The sequence below is a fragment of the Enoplosus armatus genome, chromosome 1 (genome assembly GCF_043641665.1).
Source record: "Enoplosus armatus isolate fEnoArm2 chromosome 1, fEnoArm2.hap1, whole genome shotgun sequence".
NCBI classification, from domain to species: domain Eukaryota; kingdom Metazoa; phylum Chordata; class Actinopteri; order Centrarchiformes; family Enoplosidae; genus Enoplosus; species Enoplosus armatus.
Window position 1 is genome coordinate 438,679 of NC_092180.1, and position 22,803 is coordinate 461,481.

A 22,803-nucleotide genomic window follows, 5' to 3' on the forward strand; every position below is an offset into this window, starting at 1 on the left:
TGTGTGTGTCTGTGTGTGTGTCTGTCTGTGTCTGTGTGTGTGTGTGTGTGTGTGTGTGTGTGTGTCTGTGTGTGTGTGTCTGTGTGTGTGTCTGTCTGTGTCTGTGTGTGTGTCTGTGTGTGTGTGTGTGTGTGTGTGTGTGTGTGTCTGTGTGTGTGTGTGTGTGTGTGTGTGTGTGTGTGGGCTGCAGATTAGATGCAGGGCTGCAGCCTGTAGTCCCTCCTCCCCTGCAGCTCTCTATATATTCAGAGAGTCGGGGGACGAGCTCTGCAGCGACTCCACTGACACACACAGAGTGTGTAGAGCAGAGAGGGAGAGTGGTAGAGACACATACACACTGACTGACGGACTGAAGAACAGAAACGTTGGAGTAGATTTCTTTTTGTGGTGTTTTAATTTGAAGCAGGAGTAAAGAAGGGACAGACAGAGAGACTGTCAGAGAGACAGAGAGACTGTCAGAGAGACAGGTAAATCAGGTGAACCAGTCTCTTCTGATGATGGACGACTACACTCTTCCCTTCTGGATTTACCTGGGTGTTCTGATCGTGTTCGTTGGCGGAGCCATGAAGAAGATTTTGGCGTCCCACCTGAGCGCCGCCCCCCCCCTGGTGGCCTGGCTGGGGGCCACTGTGCTGGTGGAGCGGCTGTGGGCGTTCTGCCTGCCGGCAGTGCTGCTGCTGGTGCTGCTCGGCCTCGTCTGCTGCCTCTACTCCGTCGCCAGACCCGGCCCGCCACCCGCCACCCTGCCGGCCCACGGCAAGGCCGTCTTGATCACAGGTAAGGAGAGGCTCCTCCCACTCTCTCAGCTGTGTGTATGGCTCGTAGACAACAAAAATCAGCTGTTTGTACTTTTATTTTAGGATGTACAGTCGCTGCGTGGAAGTAACAGTTTTAGTTGTTGGATGCAAACCTTGTATCTCCAAAACATGCACTGTGTTTATTAGATTTGGCTTCATGACTTTAAGAGGTTATGAATTGAAAAGAACTTCTCCTCTCAGTGACTCCTGAAATTTAACTTTAGTATGTCTGTTTTGTAAAAGCTTCCAACCGAAACTTCATCAGCAGCATTTGTAAGAAAAAAGTAAATCTGGCATGAACATTTTTCCTCAAACAAATCTCTTCACAGTCATTAAAACCTTGTGTTGTTTTGTCAAAACTTCGAACTCACAAAACTTACATGTACAATAAGAATTTGTAAATTTTGTGTGACTCTAACTTGAAGGGGGCAAACCAGGCTTTAAGAGGTTAAAAGGAAAAGTTTCGTAATCTTTTGTGTGAGTGTAAATGATCACAGACGAGGTCACGCTGTACTGAACCCACTGTGCAAAACCAGCGTATCCTCGCTCGGATCAGGGAGATGATCTGATCCCACTGTGCGTGTGTGTTTGGTCTCTGATTGTGTGACATGGGGAATGAACTTTATGAACAATAGCCGCCTGCAGGGGGGGGGGGGGTCCCCTTCACCCCTTCACAATAAAAGTCAGAGCCAGAGGTCGGTGTGTTCACAGGTTACTGGCGACTGTTTTTGTCCCAGTTTCTGTTATCAGAGCACCGTGGAAATGAGCCTGATAAGAGGACTGATTAGTTTATGGATCTGAGTGTGTGTGTGTGTGTGTGTGTGTGTTATGACATGTCGGTCAGTGTTTGGATCAGCCTCCGTCTCCATGCAGTCTTAATCACATTGCAGTTGCCTGACAGCCAGCTGGCTCTGGGCTCTTTGTGTGGTACTTAATGAGATAATCAGATCTGCTGTTTAATAACACCACACTCTGTGGAACTGTACTCTCATGTCATCTGCACAGAGAGAGACTGGTCCTCAGGTAACCTGAAAGGTAGAACACAGCCGTCACCGTGGAGACGGACAGACACTTTGCTGACTCAGCTGTTGTTATTACCTGCTGTTTCTCTGTAAATGTAGAAAATTCTTGATATGATACAATCTGTTTTTAATTGAAGCGCTGTGGGATAATAGTTTCATGGAGGTCAAGTGACTGTAATGTTTTCAGTTTTCATTATCAGTCGTTGGGCATAAACCAATCAGCCGATATCAATCACTCTGATGGTCAGGCTCTTACATCACCTCATTTATGTTCTCTACAGCTCTGAAGAAAACGTGTTTTAGTCATTGTTTGAATTATTAAGACAGAGAAAAGTGTAAATATATACACACTTTTGAAGATGTGCGAAATTAAGCTTCCCCTGTGATCTGGATGTGTCTTCTGTCTCACCCGCAGTGTTGGACCACTTTCTAATTCTGCAAAAACAGCCTGCTTCTCTGACATGAATCCCAGATTAATTTTTGACTCTGTAGCTAAACGTACGGCAATCGCCTACAATACTCACATGCTGAATCCCAGCTGGTCTCAGTTCTTACACATTTTGACTAACGTGGTTTTAGCTTCTAAACCAACCACCTGCCTCCTCGGCCCACTACCAGCTCAACCTTTTAAAGATCTCTGGTCATCTCTGGGACCTACCTGCTGTTTTTCATTATTTTCTTTTGTCTTTATTCTGTTGTACTCTCGACATCATTGAAAATGGGGGCATGCCCTCAATGATTCTTCGAGACTTCAATAGGGTTGAATGAATGGATATTGGGTTTTTTTATCACTTACAACTGGATTCATTCAAAGGGATTAAAAAGAGTTGTGTCTCAGAAACTTTCAGCTCACAGCAATCTTTTTGAACCGTTAGACGATAATGCTCGAATTCAATCACAATTGAGAGGCCTGTTTATCTGCTGTGATTCCTGGATGATGTAATTGCACCTAACTTTTGATGAAACCGAGATGCTGGTCATTGGCCCTGCTCCACATGGACACCAGTTTGATGAAGTAACTAACTCTCGACAACTGTGTGATCTCTCAAAGTCCAACAGCCAAGAATCTCTGTGTTACAGTTGATCCTACCTTCTTTGTCATTCATTGGCTCTCTGTTCAGACTTTAAGGTGCTTCTGATGACTTAATAAACTGTACCAAGCTGTGCACCCCACCCCATCCTGTTGTGGGGCAGTTTATACTCTGACAGAGGAGCTATAATAACACTGATGCTAACACACAGCTAATAAGCTACGATAGCTTCCTCCATGTCTACTGCTGTCATGATACAACATACATACATATCCGTCAATTTTTGTTTCACTGTAAAAATGTATACACATAGAATCAACACAATTATGCATCAACATAGCTAAATGTAACTTACAATAAAATATTACTGAAAGAATGAAACATCAACTGCGTTTCTTCCATTCTGCACCACATCCTGTTAGCCTGCTCGGCCCTCTTGTGATTTAAAAGGTGCACATCCCCAAACTCAAAAACCCCAAAACTGGACCTAGTACATAAAGACACAACTTTCCAGCACTAGCATCTGAAACTTGTTCCAAAGGGTTTTCTGTCTATATTCTAAGACAAATAACAAAATGTATCTACAGCTGACATTAACATTAACACCATTATCACATTAACAAAGTAAAATAACAGTTCTTTGGTGAGCATTCAATAATACAGCTCCCATGAGTCTTAGCCACAAATTAGCTTGTATGCTGTCTTTTCTCTCCACCTCCAGCAGTGTTCATGTGTCAAACATTTTTAGACTTTGAACAAAGGTGTGGTCCACATCTCCACCAGTCACCTCCCACGCAGGAAGGAGTGCTCGTTTGATCAGGAAGAAAGAAATTTAGGTTACACAAATATCAGCCGGACGTCAGTGAACTGTTTACACTCACAATAAAACCTGGAAAAAAGACCTATGGGCAGGGCACGCTTGAGCCTTTTCAGAGCCTCAAGCTGAATTTCAACCCCCACCTTAACTGTGTTTACTTACTTATGCTTACTTACATTTACTTCTATAACTCATAGCTGCTGATTATGTAGGTGTTCAGTAGCTTGGACACTCGTGAGAAACTGTGAGCACCCACAGGCCATATAGGAAAAATACTAAATAAACGTAGAGGAGTGAACACAATGTGAAAGCAGAGTTTTAACTGTGTCCATTTCTATATTAAACTTTAAATCATATTCAGTCCTCTGTAGGTTTGGCCCATTCGGAGGTTTCATACACTGATATATAAATGCATCAAGTTGTCATTCAATTTCTGATTTTGTCATCTAGCGCCATCATCAGGTCAACATTTAAATGTGTCTAATACTTTGGTTTATGACCACATACCCTCAGAACTAATGACATTCCCATCAGCCTCAGCTGTACTGTGTGTTTACTGCTATTTAGCTAATGTTAGCATGCTAAACTAAGATGGTGAACATGGCAACCATTATAGCTGCTAAGTTTTCTACCAACTGCAGCACGATAATGTGGCATCATCACGAGCAGTGACTCTGTGCTGCCAAAGTGTTCAGCCTAACTTTATAAGGTACATTTATTTACTGTGCAGTCTTCATAGCTTATTGTCATTTTGGTAGGGAACATAACATTATGTCAGCCAAACAAAATGAAAGGAAACATATTCCAGTGACAACTTATTTTACAGATCTGTCATATACTGTGAAGACTTCTAGGAAGAATTTGGTTGTAATTTGGTACTAATGTAAGTGAGATTGTGTGATGTACATAATTGTGTAAGCATAAATTTAGTATATTCTGACTGAATTGCTGTCAGCTTGTTTTCAGGCAGCTGGTAGTTTTGGGGATTTAGAAAAAGGTAGAGGAAGAAAGGAGGAGAGAGTTTGCGGAGATCCGAGCAGTAGTGTAAGGGCTTAACGAAACAGATCTGTGTTTTTTGGAACTTCACTAAAGTTATGAGGAAAACCCAGAACGTTCTGGACTGGTTTATTCCTTCTCACACACCCACGTTGCTTACACTAATTATGGGGAAAATGTGAATTTCATTAAAAGAGCTGCATTTAAACCCAAGTAACTAATGGTCTCTAATGGTAATAATATTATAAAGAGTCGGCCTAAACTGCTGCTTTACATGTAAAGTGTCATGAGATGACTTTTGTTGTGATTTGGTGCTATATAAGTAAAACTGAATTGAATTGAAAAGTAAATTCATTCATTTTTCTTGTATAATTGGAAATATAATTCTCTGTAAATTAATACTGCAACTGACAAGTCTTTTCATTATCGATTAATCATCTGATTAATCCAAGGTGACATCTTGAAGTGTCTTGTTTGGTTGAACCAACAGTCCTTAATACAAAGATATTCTGTTTACTATCACAGGAGACTTTGAAAACCAGGTAATATTCACATGCAACCTGTGAATTCTTTTTTTATTAAAAAAAACATAATTATCAAAATAGATGATTAATTTTATGTTGGTTAATAAATCGATTAATCGATCTTTTCAGCTCTATTGTACGCTAGCCTGACCACTAATCAAAATACTCTCTTGGTTATCGATTTATTGGAATCAATTAAGTAAATCAACCCAGAAGAAGGTTGAGTCAGTCCTGCTTGTCTTGATTTCTGGTCATAAACGTCAGTCTCGGTGCCGTGCTGAGGTAATCCCAAATCAGATCAACATATACTGCAGACTAAGCTGTCTATTGGCCAAGTCAGAGAGCTTCAGGAGGTCGTCTGGTGTTATGGCAACACGATCCAAAATCCCTGAGACTCTCACAGGACCATGTTCGAACATCACCTCTCTCCATATGGCCTTTACAAGCTGCAGCCTCACATCTTTGCATGTATGCAAACGCAAAAACAAGCACAAGCACCAGAGACAGAGGAGTTATACAACAGTTCCACTTCCTCCGACGAAAGGCTGCTTCTTATGAATTCATGTTTCAGTTCAGTGGGAAACAAGCCACCCTGCCCTCGTGGCCCAGCGAGCGTCGGCTTCCTGTCGCAGCAAAACAGGCGACATCTAAGAGGAGATTTAACACTGGTCCAGAGCCGATGTCTCAATCAACAGCTCATTCTTAATTGGCTCTGCTGAAAGCTGGTAAAGGGTCAGTGCAGGGTCACTCTGGAAATAAGAGTAGAGGGTGGAAAAAAGGCCCCAGTAAACCTCTTAGAAAGCTAATTGTACTGTTCTACAATGAGGCACATTCTTCAAAGGATGAGGCTTGAAGTCACAGGGCTCGCTGACTGGGCAGCGCTGCAGGCTGGCGTTCTGCCGGCATGTTGAGGAAACTTCTCAGAGCCTGTAGACTCGTAGTCAGGGAGGGGGTAGGAGGGAGCTCAGCGAAGAAAACTGATCCAAACCACTGGTGATGAACACTAGAACACACAACACTGTGGGGTGGAACACTGTGGGGTGGAACACTGTGAGGTGGAACACTGTGAGGAGGAACACCGTGGGGTGGAACACTGTGAGGAGGAACACTGTGAGGAGGAACACCATGGGGTGGAACACCGTGAGGAGGAACACCATGGGGTGGAACACTGTGAGGAGGAACACTGAGGGGAACACTGTGAGGTGGAACACTGAGGAGGAACACTGTGGGGTGGAACACCGTGAGGAGGAATACCGTGAGGAGGAACACCGGGGGGTGGAACACTGTGAGGAGAAACACCATGAGGAAGAACACTGAGGGGGACCCTGTGAGGTGGAACACTGAGGAGGAACACTGTGAGGAGGAACACTGTGAGGTGGAACACTGTGAGGAGGAACACCGAGGAGGAACAATGTGAGGTGGAACACTGAGGAGGAACACTGTGAGGAGGAACACCGTGAGGAAGAACACTGAGGAGGAACACTGTGGGGTGGAACACTGTGAGGTGGAACACTGTGAGGACGAACACTGTGAGGTGGAACACTGAGGAGGACCACTGTGGGGTGGAACACTGTGGGGTGGAACACTGTGAGGTGGAACACTGTGAGGAGGAACACCGTGGGGTGGAACACTGTGAGGAGGAACACTGTGAGGAGGAACACCATGGGGTGGAACACCGTGAGGAGGAACACCATGGGGTGGAACACTGTGAGGAGGAACACTGAGGGGAACACTGTGAGGTGGAACACTGAGGAGGAACACTGTGGGGTGGAACACCGTGAGGAGGAATACCGTGAGGAGGAACACCGGGGGGTGGAACACTGTGAGGAGAAACACCATGAGGAAGAACACTGAGGGGGACCCTGTGAGGTGGAACACTGAGGAGGAACACTGTGAGGAGGAACACTGTGAGGTGGAACACTGTGAGGAGGAACACCGAGGAGGAACAATGTGAGGTGGAACACTGAGGAGGAACACTGTGAGGAGGAACACCGTGAGGAAGAACACTGAGGAGGAACACTGTGGGGTGGAACACTGTGAGGTGGAACACTGTGAGGACGAACACTGTGAGGTGGAACACTGAGGAGGACCACTGTGGGGTGGAACACTGTGAGGAGGAACACTGTGAGGAGGAACACTGAGGAGGAACACTGAGGAGGAACACTGTGAGGTGCAATACTGAGCAGGAACACTGAGGAGGAACACTGTGAGGAGGAACACTGTGGGGTGGAACACTGTGAGGAGGAACACTGAGGAGGAACACTGTGAAGAGGAACACTGTGAGGAGGACACACGGAACATCCCTCGGTTCCTGTGTAAGACGCTCTCCTCTGACAGCAGTAAGATTAAATGTGATGTTGTTGGAACTGTGATGGCTTCCAGGTGTATCTCACTGCTGGATAATAAGACCTGAGCTGACGTCAAAGCAGATCTCCTGACATCATAATTTTATCATGTTGAACTCTTCATCGATTGTTTTTCAGGACAGAAACATGCGATCACACCTGCTGGTATTATAAAATCACTGTCACCTGTTGATGATGCAAAGACAGACACATATAAATAAAAGTCCAAACTGAAACTCTGGTGCCTGTTTGGCTACAGGAACTATGCACACCAAGAAGTCAAATATTACACTTTCCTGTGTTTTACTTTGTTTTCTTTTCACGTGATGATATTTAGTTTGACAGTCTTCTGTGTTTGAGATCGGAGCAAATGAAATTCAGGTGCATTATTAAGCAGTGACTGAGCTCTTCTGTCTGTGAACCTGTGAATATTTGAATCTCTGCACATGAGAGCGGCGCTGCTGTGTGCAGATGTTGTGCCTCCGCCCAGAGACAGATGTGTGTTTTGACCTCGTACATCTCTCACTGCTCGACTGTCTCTGCAAAGATCCACGTTTATTTCTGTATCTGAGGGGGCCCCTCGGAGCCCCGGCCCCGTCACGTAACGTTGCTCCATATGTTCAGCTGCAACCCCAAACTGTCTGCTTTATGGAGATGAATCTCCTGCTTTAACTGTCCGTTTACACTGGGGATGTTCCTGTGAGCTAGTGTTTCTCTGTCAGCTTCTCTGTAACTCGAGTCCACACCCCCCACCGCCCTCAGAGCAAATATGGAGGCTTCCTGTGAGAGTTCAGCAGTGGACAGGATGAAGAATGTGGGACAGTGTGTGGCCTGTAGCATGTGGTACATTCTCTCCAACAAAAAATATCTCTTTTCGTTTGAAAAAAGGTAATTCAGATGTAAAACACACTGCTGGAAACACCAAGACTCAGTCCTGACACACCATACCCACCCCACCCCCCCACCACCACCCGTTATCGCCTGTCTAACTGCTCACAGCAACAGCAAAACACACCTCAAACACACATCTGAGAAGCTGGCAGGTGAAGTCAGACTGTGACTGTGTGTCAGTGTGTGTGTGTGTGTGTGTGTCTGTGTGTGTGTGTGTGTGTGTGTGTGTGTGTGTCTGTGTGTGTGTGTGTGTGTGTGTGTGTGTGTGTGAGCGTGTGTGTGTGTGTGTGCGTGTCTGTGTGTGTGTGTGAGTGTGTGTGTGTGTGTGTTTCAGTGTCTGTGTGAGTGTGTGTGTCTGTGTGTGAGCGTGTGTGTGTGTGTGTGCGTGTGTGTATGTGTGTGTGTGTGAGTGTGTGTGTGTGTGTGTGTTTCAGTGTCTGTGTGAGTGTGTGTGTCTGTGTGTGTGTGTGTGTTTCAGTGTGTGTGTGAGTGTGTGTTTCAGTGTGTGTGTGAGGGTGTGTTTCAGTGTGTGTGTGAGTGTGTGTGTGTGTGTGTGTGTGTGTGTGCAGCTTGTAGCCTGTGTTTGTGTAACATGGAGTAGAGTGGTGGTATTTATTTCAGGAGCCAGCGTTCGCTCTATTTTTCTTCTCGGGACGTGACTCTGGAAATCCTCCAAGGACACGGAGTGAAGCAGCGTGCCAACGCCTCTTCGCTCTCGCCAGCAGAGCGCTTTCAGACACCCGCCGCACAAAAGAACAAACAGAACAGCGAGTACCGCCGCGGATCAGGTTGTAGGTGCTGGGACTTCTGGGAAACTGGGGGAGCTGCGGAGTACGTGACAGGTCACTGTTCCTGAGGGGCTGCAGCCTTCTGGGAAAACATATGTGGACGTGTGGACTCGAGGGGTTCTGCTTTTTGTTTCTGCTCAAGACGTTTGAAGGTTTCACACAGAAAATACATTTCACTCTTTGGGAAAGAATGAAGTTTTATTATTTATGCAACTGTGCCACCACCATAAATTCAAGTCAGAAGCACAGTGCTGCGTGTACAGGCCTAAAACTGAGACCAGAACCTCAAATGTGGGTACAGGCCTTGGGTACGTGAGACCAGATCAACCGATCTGACAACAGACCAAGACAGAACACAGAGGCCCACCAGCACCAAATACACAGAACCATTAGTTACAATACACAAACAGATAATAAATGATCACTGGAGCAACTGCTCTCAAGATTGCTTGACTTCTTCCTAACTACAATATCATTTCATCATTTATTGACTCCAACTTTTTAAATGTCAAAACTCGACGCAGGGGAGTTTCTCTCCCTGCGGACAGACACTCTTCATGAATGAAATGCTGATGCTGTTTATAAAATGTAAAAATGAGAAGTCTGCTAACAGTTGTAGTGACAGGATATTAATGTATATGTACTTTTCTTTGGTGGAAAACGCCCCAATGGTGCAAAACGTTAATAATTATAATATTATTTATGATATAATAATTTGATGGCTTGTTATTTTTCATCAAAGTAGAACTTGATGCGTAAAACTTGCGTGGATTTGCTTTCCTGGTGTAGCCGAGCCTTCAGAGCTGCAATTATTCCTCTGCAGACAAGAAGTGAACAGTGTGATTAACATTCTGAGGCAGTAAATTACAACCCAGATATCCTTCAGCGTCTCCATGTGTGCTGGTTGAGAGCGGCTGTGGACTGATGCCACATTGGATCACTGAGCTCTGTGTCCAAACCTGCAGTGACTGCAGCTGTCAAACGTATGTTATCAACACATCCAAACATCTGCTGGGCGATGAGCTGATAAGACCGGCAGCAGGAAGGGGAGGATTATGTCACAGTCTGCTGTGTTTGAGACGATGCAGATGAAAGAAGATCTGTGTGATTGAGTCTCAGATTAACCTTCAACACATTGATCCAATCTGCTCTTTTCCTGCAGGAAGCTCTCACTCACAAGGGATTAAATCCTTCATGTTCACTGACGGTTTATTGTTGTTTTTTTACTGTTTGTTGGAAACTTCATCGTAGCACATCATGACTGTTTCACTGTAAACTCAGACGATAATCTACTGTTACACTGTAAACTCAGACGATAATAGACTTGTAGACTTTAGGAAGAGTGCAGCCCCACCCGCCCCCATCACCCTGTGTGACTCTCCAGTGGACACTGTGGAGTCCTTCCGTTTCCTGGGCTCCATCATCAGCCAGGACCTCCGGGGGGGAGCTGAACATCAGCTCCCTCATCAAGAAAGCTCAACAGAGGATGTACTTCCTGAGGCAGCTGAGGAAGTTTAACCTGCCACAAACAATGCTGGTTCACTTCTACACTGCCATCATAGAGTCCATCCTCACCTCCTCCATCACCGTCTGGTACGCTGCTGCCTCCACCAAGGACAGACGCAGACTGCAGCGTATCATCCGCTCTGCAGAGAGGGTGATCGGCTGCAACCTCCCATCACTTCAGGACCTGTACTCCTCCAGGACCCTGAGGAGAGCAGGGAAGATCGCTGCCGACCCCTCCCACCCTGGTCACAATGTGTTTGACCCCCTCCCCTCTGGCAGGAGGCTGCGGTCCATCAGGACCAAAACCTCCCTCCACAAAAACAGTTTCTTCCCCTCTGCAGTCAACCTGACGAACATGGCCAAAGACTTACATTGACCCCCCCCCCCCCATAAACAGTTTCTGTTTCTGATTCTGATAATCTACTGTTACACTGTAAACTCAGACGATAATCCACTGTTACACTGTAAATTTAGACGATAATCTACTGTTACACTGTAAACTGTTACAGGAAATCATCATCTTTACTTGTGTAATGATTTTATTGATTGGAGTTTGGTCTGTCTGTGGAGTATGACATCATCAGTAAAGAGACAGCAGGTTAAAGAAAGTAAAGGTCTTTTTGTTGCATATAAAAAGGTGATAATAAGTCCGTCCTTGTGTCCCTGCAGGATGTGACTCTGGTTTCGGGAATGCGACGGCAAAGCGTCTGGATGCTCTGGGCTTTGAGGTGTTTGCCACAGTGTTGGACCTGTCAGGAGAAGGAGCCAGAGAGCTGCAGAGGACCTGCTCCTCCCGCCTCACCCTCCTCCAGGTGGACATCACTCAGCCACAGGAGGTCCAACAGGCGCTGCTGGACACCAAGGCCAAACTGGGCCTCAAAGGTAAAGACTGGCTGCTGAAGCTGAACAGTCAGATAAATCTTTTTTCTCATCCCAGATTTATATTTCATTTCATTTATTTTCATACATATCAAGCGATGCGCTGAGGCAAATTCCTATCATCTGTGTTGACATGACAATAAAGAGATAACAGGTGTATCTGCTGACTGCAGTTCACTGTCAACACAGTTTTAAACTGTGAAAAAGTCAGCTAGTGAACCAGTTGAGATTATTTGGTCACACAGAGCAGGTGTACAGGTGTGTTTGCTGAGCTCACTGTGTACTCCTGGTGTCATGAGTTTGGACTCCAAGAACTCAAGTTCAAACTTGTGCACTCTGTATTGTATAAGAGAGTCTCACTGAATGTTGGATTATTCCTTTAAAAGCTTTGGTGTTCTGCTGGTTGTGCACTGCATGTGAGTTCAGTATTTAGAGGCAGAGTGCTCAAGATGCAGAGGAATGTTTGGCCTTCTAGGAAATCAAGTGCAGAAGCAGCAGAGGAGGCGGTGATGTGGGAAACCAAATAACTCTCAACAGTTTGAATTGTAGAGGAGTATCTGAGGAGATTTAGTGTAGAAGCAGAGGAGAGGTGGTGTCTCATGTTTCACACACAGTAATCAGAGCAGAGAGAGTCTCCTGGGTCACTCTGTGATTGGCTCAGACCTTCAGCTCCCACTGGCTTTGTAATTAGACAGTTCAGACCGCTGGCTTCATCTCCGAGTCATCTGAGGATACACAGAGTGTGTGTGTGTGTGTGGGGGGGGGGTAATAAAAGAACTGGAAGGAAAGGTCACTAACACACTCTTCCATGCACTCTCTCTGGAACAGTGTGTGTGTGTGTGTGTGTGTGTGTGTGTGTGTGTGTGTGTGTGTGTGTGTGTTAGTCTGCTGCAGGCTGTGATTGGTGGAAACTGAGGAGTTTGACGGCAGATTTGTTGGTATTTCACCAATTTTTCACGGCCAGTTTACAGCTGCTGTGACTCAGTCAAAATGTCGCTAACATCACGTCTGTTTCCACTGGGCTTCTAGATGGACGATAGTTAAATAAACATAAAGTACTTCATTAATCCCAAAGGGAAACTGCAGCGTTAAAGCAGCTACTTCACATAAATCACAAAACATAAATGTGAGAAACAGGTTCAATTACAAGAATTGTATACAATAACTAAAGTCGACTAACTGAAATATAAAATATAAATATTTGATTCAAGCAGTTTTTCTTCCAAAGTCTGTTATTATCTAATAATGTCAGTTTTTATCAGGACGATCGGGTTACAGAGACTGTTGCTTCGGTCTGAATGAACAAAGTTTACATTTTACTACTGGAAGTGAGACTTTATATTGACAGGTGTGAGTTGTTACAGTCATCCTGTTGAACCTCCAAACTGCAGACAGGAAGTTACCTGGGCGGGTGGTTCAGGTGTTTGGCTGTCTGCCAACCTGGATGTTCTTTTCCTTGTTATCTTTCATCAGCTCTAGAACAGTTCAGACCTAAACAAAGCTCCCACAGCGGCTCATAAAACAAAGCGTGGGATTCTGGGTCAGCGGCTTCCGATAAGGGCGAGCGAGCTTTGTTTACACTCGCACAACAAGAGAGAGAGAGAGGTTGACCTCATGGTGTACTTCAGCTGAATGGGTTGGCAGTGTGTAGTTTACAATCTTATCTACACACAGAGTCAGAGGGGACAGCAGGACACACTGATGGTGCAAATGTTATATAACTATTTAAAACTGTATTGCTTGCAGTAGTGGAAGAAGTATTTGATGCTTAACTCAAGTAAAAGCATTAATACCACAGTGTACATATATTCCATTACAAGTAAAAGTACATAAGTATAATCAGGAAAATGTACTTAAAGTTATACTATTGTACCGTTTGTGTGGACACGCATGCATTTCCATTCATACTACAGTTGAGGGTCCACGCATGTGCGTTTCCTGATCTACACTCCTGTACAGTGTGTGGCGGAAAGGTTTTTGTTTTGTTTGCCAACCACCATAAAAATCAAGTAAAAGAAGTGTGTTTGTTGTTTTTGGCTGAACAGGAATAAAAAGGCAAAAAGAGAAAATAGAATGGGTGACCGCTTAATGAGAACAGGATCAGGGACAGTGAGGACAGGACACTGGAGTATCATCAGTACTCTACAGCTTGCTATGTGTGCAGTCAGAAATTTGGGGGCATTGGTGGATGACGACATTTATGTCACGCTGAAAGTATGAAGCAAGCTCTTTGGAAATTAAGGCCAGGATTAAGGATAACACCTAGATCTCAGGGAGACAGATGCTAAATAACAACAGTCCATCAACCAGTGATTTAACAGCGTTTAAATCTGATATATATATAGAGAGATATAAAGATATATATAACTGTGCGTCATCTGTGTAATAATGATGTTTCATCATTTGTCATGTGGCTTAGTATCAACTGAACAGCAGTGGGCCCAGTGTTGACTACTGAGGGGCCCCACACTCAGTGGTCAACACTAAAATGTCCACGAGACGTCTCAAGCCTCTCAGAATTACATTGGACACCATCTCAGTGAACATTGTCATAGTCGTGATGTCAGTTAGTTTTCCTGCACAAACACATCCATACACACACACACTAACACGTTTTATCAGGATCTTCATAAAACACATCACAAATAACATTTAAATATGTTATTTGGTATAACATATATTAAAGGCTGGCTACATGGTCATGTGGCTTCAGGCCAATGACATTCCTAAACTGGAATCTGGAGTCCTCCTCTTTTTATTGAATTCAATTTTGATTGTATTTTATCTTAGCTTTTACATTTTGAAGACACATATGACACCAGATCCATTGGAAACAGCTTTATATTCAGACTCTGTTCTGGTTTTGCTGCTGATCACCAACAAAGAGGTCAATGACCGTGGTATAAACGTCTCATCTTTGTTGTTGTTGTGTGTGTGTGTGTGTGTGTGTGTGCAGGTCTGTGGGGTTTGGTGAACAACGCCGGAGTGTGTGTGAACTTCGGAGATGCCGAGCTGTCGCTGATGTCAAACTTCCGCGGCTGCATGGAGGTCAACTTCTTTGGCACGCTGAGCGTCACCAAGAGCTTCCTGCCTCTACTGCGACAGGCCAAAGGACGCATCGTCACCATCTCCAGCCCCGCCGGTGTGTGTTCACCACACACACACACACACACACACACAGATGATGTAATAAATCTTAATTGAATGTTCCAGAACAACTGAACCGCAGATGAACTGACTGCTGCCTTCAAACTGCCAAACCAAACAAACAGTGCTGCTGCTCGTCTCTCTGTGTCTGTTTGTCCAACCGAGTACGACCAAATCAATCACAAAGGTTCACCCCCCACCCCCCTCGACAGAACTAATGTGCTCAGCAGATTTCATGGTCATCTGCCAGTTTGATTTTCTGAAATGTTGAGTGCAGAGTTTTGGCCTACATGTGGTCAAGAGGAAAGCTCGCAATGTCCAAAAAGATGTCCAAAAAGAGACCAATAGTACATAAATAACCATATGATAATACATGGTCAACACAGTAAGAGTTTTGTTGGAGTGGATCTTTATTTAATTAAGATATTATGTTACTGTAAAACACTTGGAGATAGATTGTTGTAATCTAAGTTAGAGCTCTTGTGGGTGTAAAGAGCCATTTCAGAAAAATCCCAAGTGAATCCAAATAAAATGTGCTTCATATTCAGATTGCAATTCACAAATGCAGTTTAGTGTGGAACCTCTCCATTTCCAAGTTGGAAAGTTGTCTATTGGGCGGCATGGTGGCGCAGTGGTTAGCACTGTCGCATGGATTGTGGGTTTGATCCCTGGCTCCCCCTGTCATGTGGAAGTGTCCTTGAGCAAGACACTGAACCTTAAGCTGCACCTTGAATGGCAGCTCGGTCGCCATCGGTGTGTGAATGTGTGAGTGAATGGGTGAATGTGACCTGATCTGTGAAGCGCTTTGGGAAGGTTGAACCGTGAAGGTTGAACAGCGTTTTATAAGTGAGACCATTTACCACTGTGACGTTACTTGTCGCTCTGTTTCATACTGAAGTTTGAGCTTTGTATCAGCTTCAGTCGAGATGTTCATTCAACACTTTGATTGATGTCTCTTACAGTGGTGGTCTGTGGGGGAAAGGGGTTTTAGTTGCAGCACCACAGTGCGAATGTTCAGGAGGGATCATCCTCTGAGGAGCAGGAATATCTTCAGTGTATTTCCAGACAGTTGGTGTTGAGGAGCGTTGGACTGACAACCCTCGCTGCTGTTTCCTCTTACTTTCTTTCCCTTTCAAATGTGTGATAAGTAAAGCTGATAATGTGACAGTCCAGGTGAGTCAGCATCAACATCATGACTCCTTTATCTCACAGCTGGGGGGGAAACCGCAAATTTATACAGTCTGACTTTGATCTGAACCCCCAGCCCGTCAACAGAGGCCTGACTCTCCTCCTACTCCTCCTCCTCCTCTGTGGGTTTGAACTCGTGGTGGTTGGCCACACTGAGCCTCCAGCTGATCCGGAGCGTTTCCTGGCTGCACGAGGCTCAAACGTCGTCACCACGCTGCTGTAAATCGATCATGGGAACACAAGGAGTATTCTGCTGCTCTTCACTGTTGATTTAAATAAAGCAGCAGAGACGGAGGCAGCAGTCGCCAGAAAAACCACAACATGAGTCTCTAATATTTGACTGTCAAAGAGTTTGGATGCATATTTAATGATTCCAAATGGACTTAATGAAGAAAGTAAAGGTTACAGTTGAGTATAAAACACAAGAGACATAAAGAAAAAATTAATCTAAAACACATCACAGGTTCTTCTTCCTCTACATTGTTCAACAATTGTTATTGATTTAAAAGCGAATCATAACTCCTAAAAACAAGCTTTTTGGGAGCTTTCAATCATATCGTATGGTCTTCCTCAGTGGATAGCTCCACCTGTTGATGAGTACTGTGGAGGCTGCTCTCTGTTTCTTACTGTGTATTCTGTTTCTGGTGTGTTTATGTTGCACATTCTGCCGTAGGTGAACGACAGAGGTCATTGGTCAGTCCGATGTCATGACGATGTTCCACCTGTGTTTGCAGGTGACCAGCCGTTTCCCTGTCTGGCAGCGTACGGAGCATCTAAAGCAGCTCTCAACCTCTTCACCAACACTCTGCGACACGAGCTGGAGCCCTGGGGGGTCAGAGTCTCCACCATCCTGCCCTCTTCATACAAGACAGGTAACACCACCAAACACTGCGTACACACCTCCACACACACACACACACACACTTTATTCATGCAGACAAACATGGAGTTACTGGGTGAAAGGCATCAGCAGTAGACATCTCGTCACATGTCTCAGTCCTGAACCCTCAGCAGACGGTTAACAGAGGACAGACTGAACTGACAATAAAGACTCAAATCTTTACAACTGTACAACTGATTGTGTTTGTGAAATAATAAAGTTTTAAGTTGTAAAGAACAACTTAAAACTTTATTATTTCACAAACACAATCCACATTCAAGAGAAGGAGGAGATGATTTGATTATCAAAACATTTGTTTGGTTACAGAAACAGAAAGGGTGAAGATGGTCACTTTGTGATGAAGGGATCAAGTACGTGTTGAGGTGAGACGGAGAAACAGCCAATCAGATAGTAAACTGCACTCCTCTTCCTGTTGCTGTTACTTCCTCCAGGCCTTGTATATTGTGGTTTGGCCTCATGTTGAACATGATGACAGGCCTCCTGCTGAGGAGAATACTCTCATGATGAGGACCACATGTGGGACGGGCCATCTGTTCTCACACCGAAACTACAAATTGCTGACTGTAGATTTTGAAAGTCCTGCAGGATGGATGGAAGTGATTAGAGGGCTGCAGGACAGAGAGTCCTGAGTCTGCTGGCCAACAGAAAACGTTTTATTCTCGGTGTAGGTTTGAAAAAAACCTCATCATGTTAATAACTCACTCTGTGCTGCGCTTGTTGTGTTCAGGAGACTTTTAGGACGACTTAACTAGTTAATCATCTTGAGACATGGGACAGATACCAAGATCACAAGCCAGCAGGGGAAGAAGTGTTTAGATAATCAATCGTCTGAGGACTGATTGGACGAAGCAGCGGTGATGTAAGCGGCGAGCTGGGCACACTTTATACTGCTGTTCTCACTTTCATCCTGAAGGAACAGGTTTGTATTAAAGCTCTTAATCCTGCTGTTACTCGCTGGGTTTTAGAGCAGCTCAGTTTGGCTGTCGGCCAACTGAGTCGATGAACTTTATCTAGACTTTGTGTTGACATTCGGTTAACAGCGTTCACTCTGTGGAATCAACGCAGACAGAAAGCAGCTCAGAGTTTAGAATAAATATGTTACAACATGTTTCTCTGCTCCAGCTCTTCACACTGTGCTTTGCTCTGGGAACATTCGTTGGCTTGAAGGAAAATGATTTTCTCTCAATATGAAATGATGTCTAACTTCCAGCCTGTGTTACAAACTGGAGGTGTGGAGTTTAAAGACGCGGCTGTTTACCAGGCAGAGGTGCATCGTGGGAAGTGTAGGATTCTGTGTGTTTGGACTAAAAGTCAGGATATCTCCACCTCTGCTGCTCAGATTGAATCTGTCTCTCTCAAGAACAGTACTACAGTATGAAGACACTCACCCGGTGGCGGACTGGCCGTCTGGGTCTCTGACAGTCCTGTCAGTCGGGGTGTGCATGAGAGTGCTGCACGTTTGACTGGACTCACTGGCCAATCACAACCGAGTTAAACTTGTGCTAACGTCATAGGCGCTGCCGCAGCCTGCTCTGTTGCTGCTGTTGTGACTCGTTTCACTGTCAGAATGTGATCCAATAACATCTAGAAAATCTAGAAGAGCTGCACGATTGAATAGTTTTATCTCCATTCAAGTTAGCATAGAGCTAAACTGGAAGTTAGCCTCTGGAGCACCGGCTCTGCCCACAGAGCATTCTTATTTCAGTTAGTTGACTTTTATTTTCTATGAAAGATAATAAAAGAAGTAACAATAACTACTTCTGGAGATAAATTACACAATTACAGTAACCTGCCGAACGGTCGTATATACAGTACGTATGTAATCAACCCTCAAGACCTGAACTCAACACCAACCTTCATCACAGTTCATTTTGTTTTCACTATTATGAAAAGAAGCAGCCAGGACTGATCTGCATGCATCTTACAGGTCCCATATTACGCTCATTTCAGCTCTATATTCTTATTCTGGGACTCCACTAGAGCAGCTTTGCATGATTCACAGTTACGTTAAGTGTACCCCCGCAGCCCCCACAAGGCAGGTGGGCTTTTTATATTTATTTGATAATGATAACTGCACTCTGCAACAATAAGTAATGAGGTGGAGTATGGAGTCCCCTGGACAGCTCCCACAATCATGGCCATCGCAGGATATATATACATATATATATATCACTATGACAGATAGTTATGACACCTGAAATTCACCTGCTCTGACTGTGCTGCAGGAAAGGGGCCCACTCAAGGTCATCTGTGGGGGGGCCTCACGTGTTTGTGTTACGGTGCTGTTTCACAGTATTTATATATCACCTAGACCTGCTTTATAATCAAGAAAGACATGGAAATCTCACTCTCTACAATATGGGACCTTTAAAGACAAACAGCGAGTTTCCATCACATCTTCAAACTACCAACAATGCATGCTGGGAAGTCTGTTAATATCAAGTTTAAATACTTAACTCAATGAATTAATATCAGACTCTCAGCAGTTTGTTCATTACACTCATCGTTTCATGTCAAAAGACTTCAAGTCAGAACAACTCATGTTTGTGACTTCTGAAAGTTGAACCAATGTGAAATTCTGAAACATTATATGAACATTAAGTTCGTGATAAAAGTTGATTCCACTAACTTGATGTTTTACAGTCTGTTTTCCCAGTGAGCGGTGGTTGTTGCCACGGTAACACTGAGCTATGTTGTCTCTGCAGGTCAGTCCAGTAACCACACCTACTGGGAGCAGCAGCACAAACAGCTGCTGCAGAGTCTGTCTCCGGCGCTGCTCGAGGACTACGGCGAGGACTACGTGACCGAGACCAAGGAGCTGTTCCAGAGCCACGCCAGCCAGGCCAATCCCGACTTCAGCCCCGTCGTCAGCGTCATCGTCCAGGCGCTGCTGTCGCCGCAGCCACAGGTGCGTTACTTTGCGGGGCCCGGCGTCGGCCTCATGTACTTCATCCACAGCTACTGCCCCTTCAGCATCAGCAACCGCTTCCTCCAGAAACTGTTTGTGAAGAAGAAGCTGATGCCGCTCGCTTTGAGGAGGCAGTCGGGCTTCGACCTGAACCTCAGCCTCCACAACAACAACAACAACGAGGAGAAAGTCAAGTAGCTGAGACAGTAGAAACATCCGGAGGGTATAATCCTGCAGCGATAGAGGACCACTTCTGTAACGCACTCATAGAGCTGTATCCTGTCCTTTTGTATGTGATGTTTTTAAACTGTTGAAGGGATCATAGTGATGCACCAAAATGGTTTCTGTTTGTTTCTGTATTGTCTGGCCTCGAGGACACACCTGGAGGTCAGGGGGCAGGGTCTGGGGGCGGGGTCTGGTAGAGGTAGCGGTGCAGCCACAGGTCGATCAGACAACACTTCACCTCGGTCATCGAGATCAGCTGTACTTTACACTCACCGAGAGTCACACTGACTTCATGTGCCTTCATCACAGAGAAAAGAAAGAATCGAACATGACAGCAGCTTGTTTTTAATGTTATAGTTCAACTTTTATAAAAACAGCCAAAAATATAGACACAGACAAATCTCCATAAACTTGTTTTGTGTATCTAATTACTCTCTAAGATCACTTTTTCTTACAAACCTGGTCTAAATTCATAGTTTGTTACAGTCACTCCTTCTAACTTCATTCTGAGTTGTCCAGACGCATCAGTTTCACGATGTCATCACCAATTCAGCCATCCGACTCTGGGTTCCGACTCTGGCCCGATGCTGATTCAACTGCTGCTGCCAAACTGAAGCTGATTCTCTGTTGATGCACAAATTGAGCCGAACTGGCAGTCGTGGATCAGAGCCGGCTCACATCTGCACGTGCCAGCACTCGACTCTGGATATCTGAGACCGTTTTAATCAAATCCGCTGTTCAAATAACATCAAGTTATCTGTAATCACTCAATTGGAAACAAAAAGGTGAATATTTAAGTTATCACACAAACTGTGAGGCACAAACGTTCATCAGATCTTGTGAAACTATTTCTTGGGTTGATTTTGTACTGTACTTACCATAGTTGTGTGCACGCAGTTTTAGCATCTGGTCAGACCAGGAAGTGGCACTGTGAAATGTGCTTTCTGCAGTGGATACATGAAAGGCTCATTGATGAGCCACTGTGGTGGGCCAGCTTACCAGCGACAATAACCATCAATAAGCCTCCGCAGCTTATTAAAAGCTGTATTAGTGGTTAGAACATAAATATAAATAAAGTGTCTGATTGATGCTGTGAAGGTGTCTGATGATGTCATGGCCAAAACAAAACCCAAGTTATGAAAAAGGCAGATTTTTCATTTAAAGATCTCATTGCAACTGTCTGCAGGCGACGTGTAAACAAACTCCACCCGTGTGGCACATCAGGAGCCTTGAAACAAGCGCACTCAGTAAAAGGAGCTGCTGCCGTCCATCAGTCCACATATTTATAAGACATCTCTGAATATGTTTTGCGTGTCTCGACAGAATATATTTCCACTTCTCTGAATTCTGAGTCTGTGTGTTTGTTTTCTGCTTCAGAGCGACGGCAGGAACCAGAACCACACTGAAGCATTTAAAAACAAAAGTACACATTCGGTTTCATGTTTTAATGTTTGTTTTATACTCACAGAACCAAAATATATTAACTTTATTATTTGATTTTCAGGGGGGGAGTCTGCTTGTCACAACCAAATATAAGTATGGATATAGACTTCCTGTTTGGACATCTAAACTTCACAATAAAAGCACAGACGTATAGAATAGTTTCAAATACTAAACAACAAATAAACTTGACGAATCTAGATTTTCTTTTTACTGAAATGTTATTACCGTGTTGCCAGGTCAGGCTACAGCTATATACTGATAAACAGCAGAGACCCAGCTGGCGTCTGACAGCTGGCTGGTTAGCTGCGCTAGATTGTCAAATGTGACAATGCCTGACGAAGATCTCTGTTACATAGAAAAGTTGCTCAGTTAAAATGTGTGGCAGCTGTTAGCACAGTGTGCAGATCTTTTGTCTGAGTCTTGCCATCAGCTGCACCCTGTTTGTGTTTGGTCAGCTCTGATGACCAGCTACACTGAGCTCTGGTCAGTCAGTCCCCCCCCCCCCCCCCCTCCCTCCACCTCATCATGTAGCCACGATTTGTGACAATAACCCACAAAAACATTTTGCTTGTTTCCTTCTTTCTAAGTATGTGTAACTATTAAAATACTGTGCTTTTATTTTAAAGGTTAGTCAACCAGAAGTCATATTGTTTGATCATTTTACTTTTCAGCATTAAAAATCAGCAACAGCTGATCTCCGTTGTTTTCTGCTGGTGGAGGCGTTGAGACTTTATACTAAACGTTAGACTTTGGTTTTGTGATAGTAAATTGTTTCTGCGTCTTGATGAAACAGAAACAAACACGCAGATCAGTTAGTTTATCTTCATGTTCGGGATCTTTGAATGTTATGAAGCCTTGTGTTTTTTAGGATTCAATATATGAAAATAAATAATGCGTGTAGCAGTTATTTTTTTCAGCTGTGATGAATCAACCTGACAACTTTATTCCAAATGGAACAGGTCTATTTATTGTGGTGCAGAAAAGAGTCACAAATCTTTGCACTCGCTCAGTGAGTGTGTCATGTTTCTGAGGTCTGTGGAAACTGTCTGTCTCATCAGATTCACCTCCTCCAACATTAGTATGATTTTGTTTGTTTTTCTGGCCACTTTTGTTTTTGAATCAAACTATTTATGGCGTCTTTTCTTTTATCATCACTTAAACTGTGAATTTTGTATTTTAAAATGTTTTTTAAAACACAAAAGTATGATGTAAAATGTTCAGTTTGTTCATTCTTTATAGAAATAAAGTTGACTTTTTCAGACGTTGCTTCCTGTGTGTGTGTGTGTGTGTGGGGTAAGTACGTTTTTCTGAGTAAGAAAATAAACCACAACGTGTTATAAGTGAGTATAAGTTTCACATTAACAAACTACAGCAGTGGGCTTTGCTATTAAATAA

At 44.2% G+C, this 22,803-nt stretch overlaps 1 protein-coding gene across 1 annotated transcript; it reads left to right on the forward strand.

Annotated features, from left to right (window-relative positions):
* The first annotated feature begins 351 nt into the window (after positions 1-351).
* hsd11b2 (hydroxysteroid (11-beta) dehydrogenase 2) lies at positions 352-20,101 on the forward strand. Its single transcript, XM_070924863.1, has 5 exons — positions 352-777; positions 11,387-11,599; positions 14,553-14,738; positions 16,666-16,803; positions 19,538-20,101. The coding sequence occupies exons 1-5, from the start codon at positions 495-497 to the stop codon at positions 19,936-19,938; spliced, it is 1,221 nt and encodes a 406-aa protein (XP_070780964.1). The 5' UTR covers positions 352-494; the 3' UTR covers positions 19,939-20,101.
* The last annotated feature ends 2,702 nt before the right edge of the window (positions 20,102-22,803 follow it).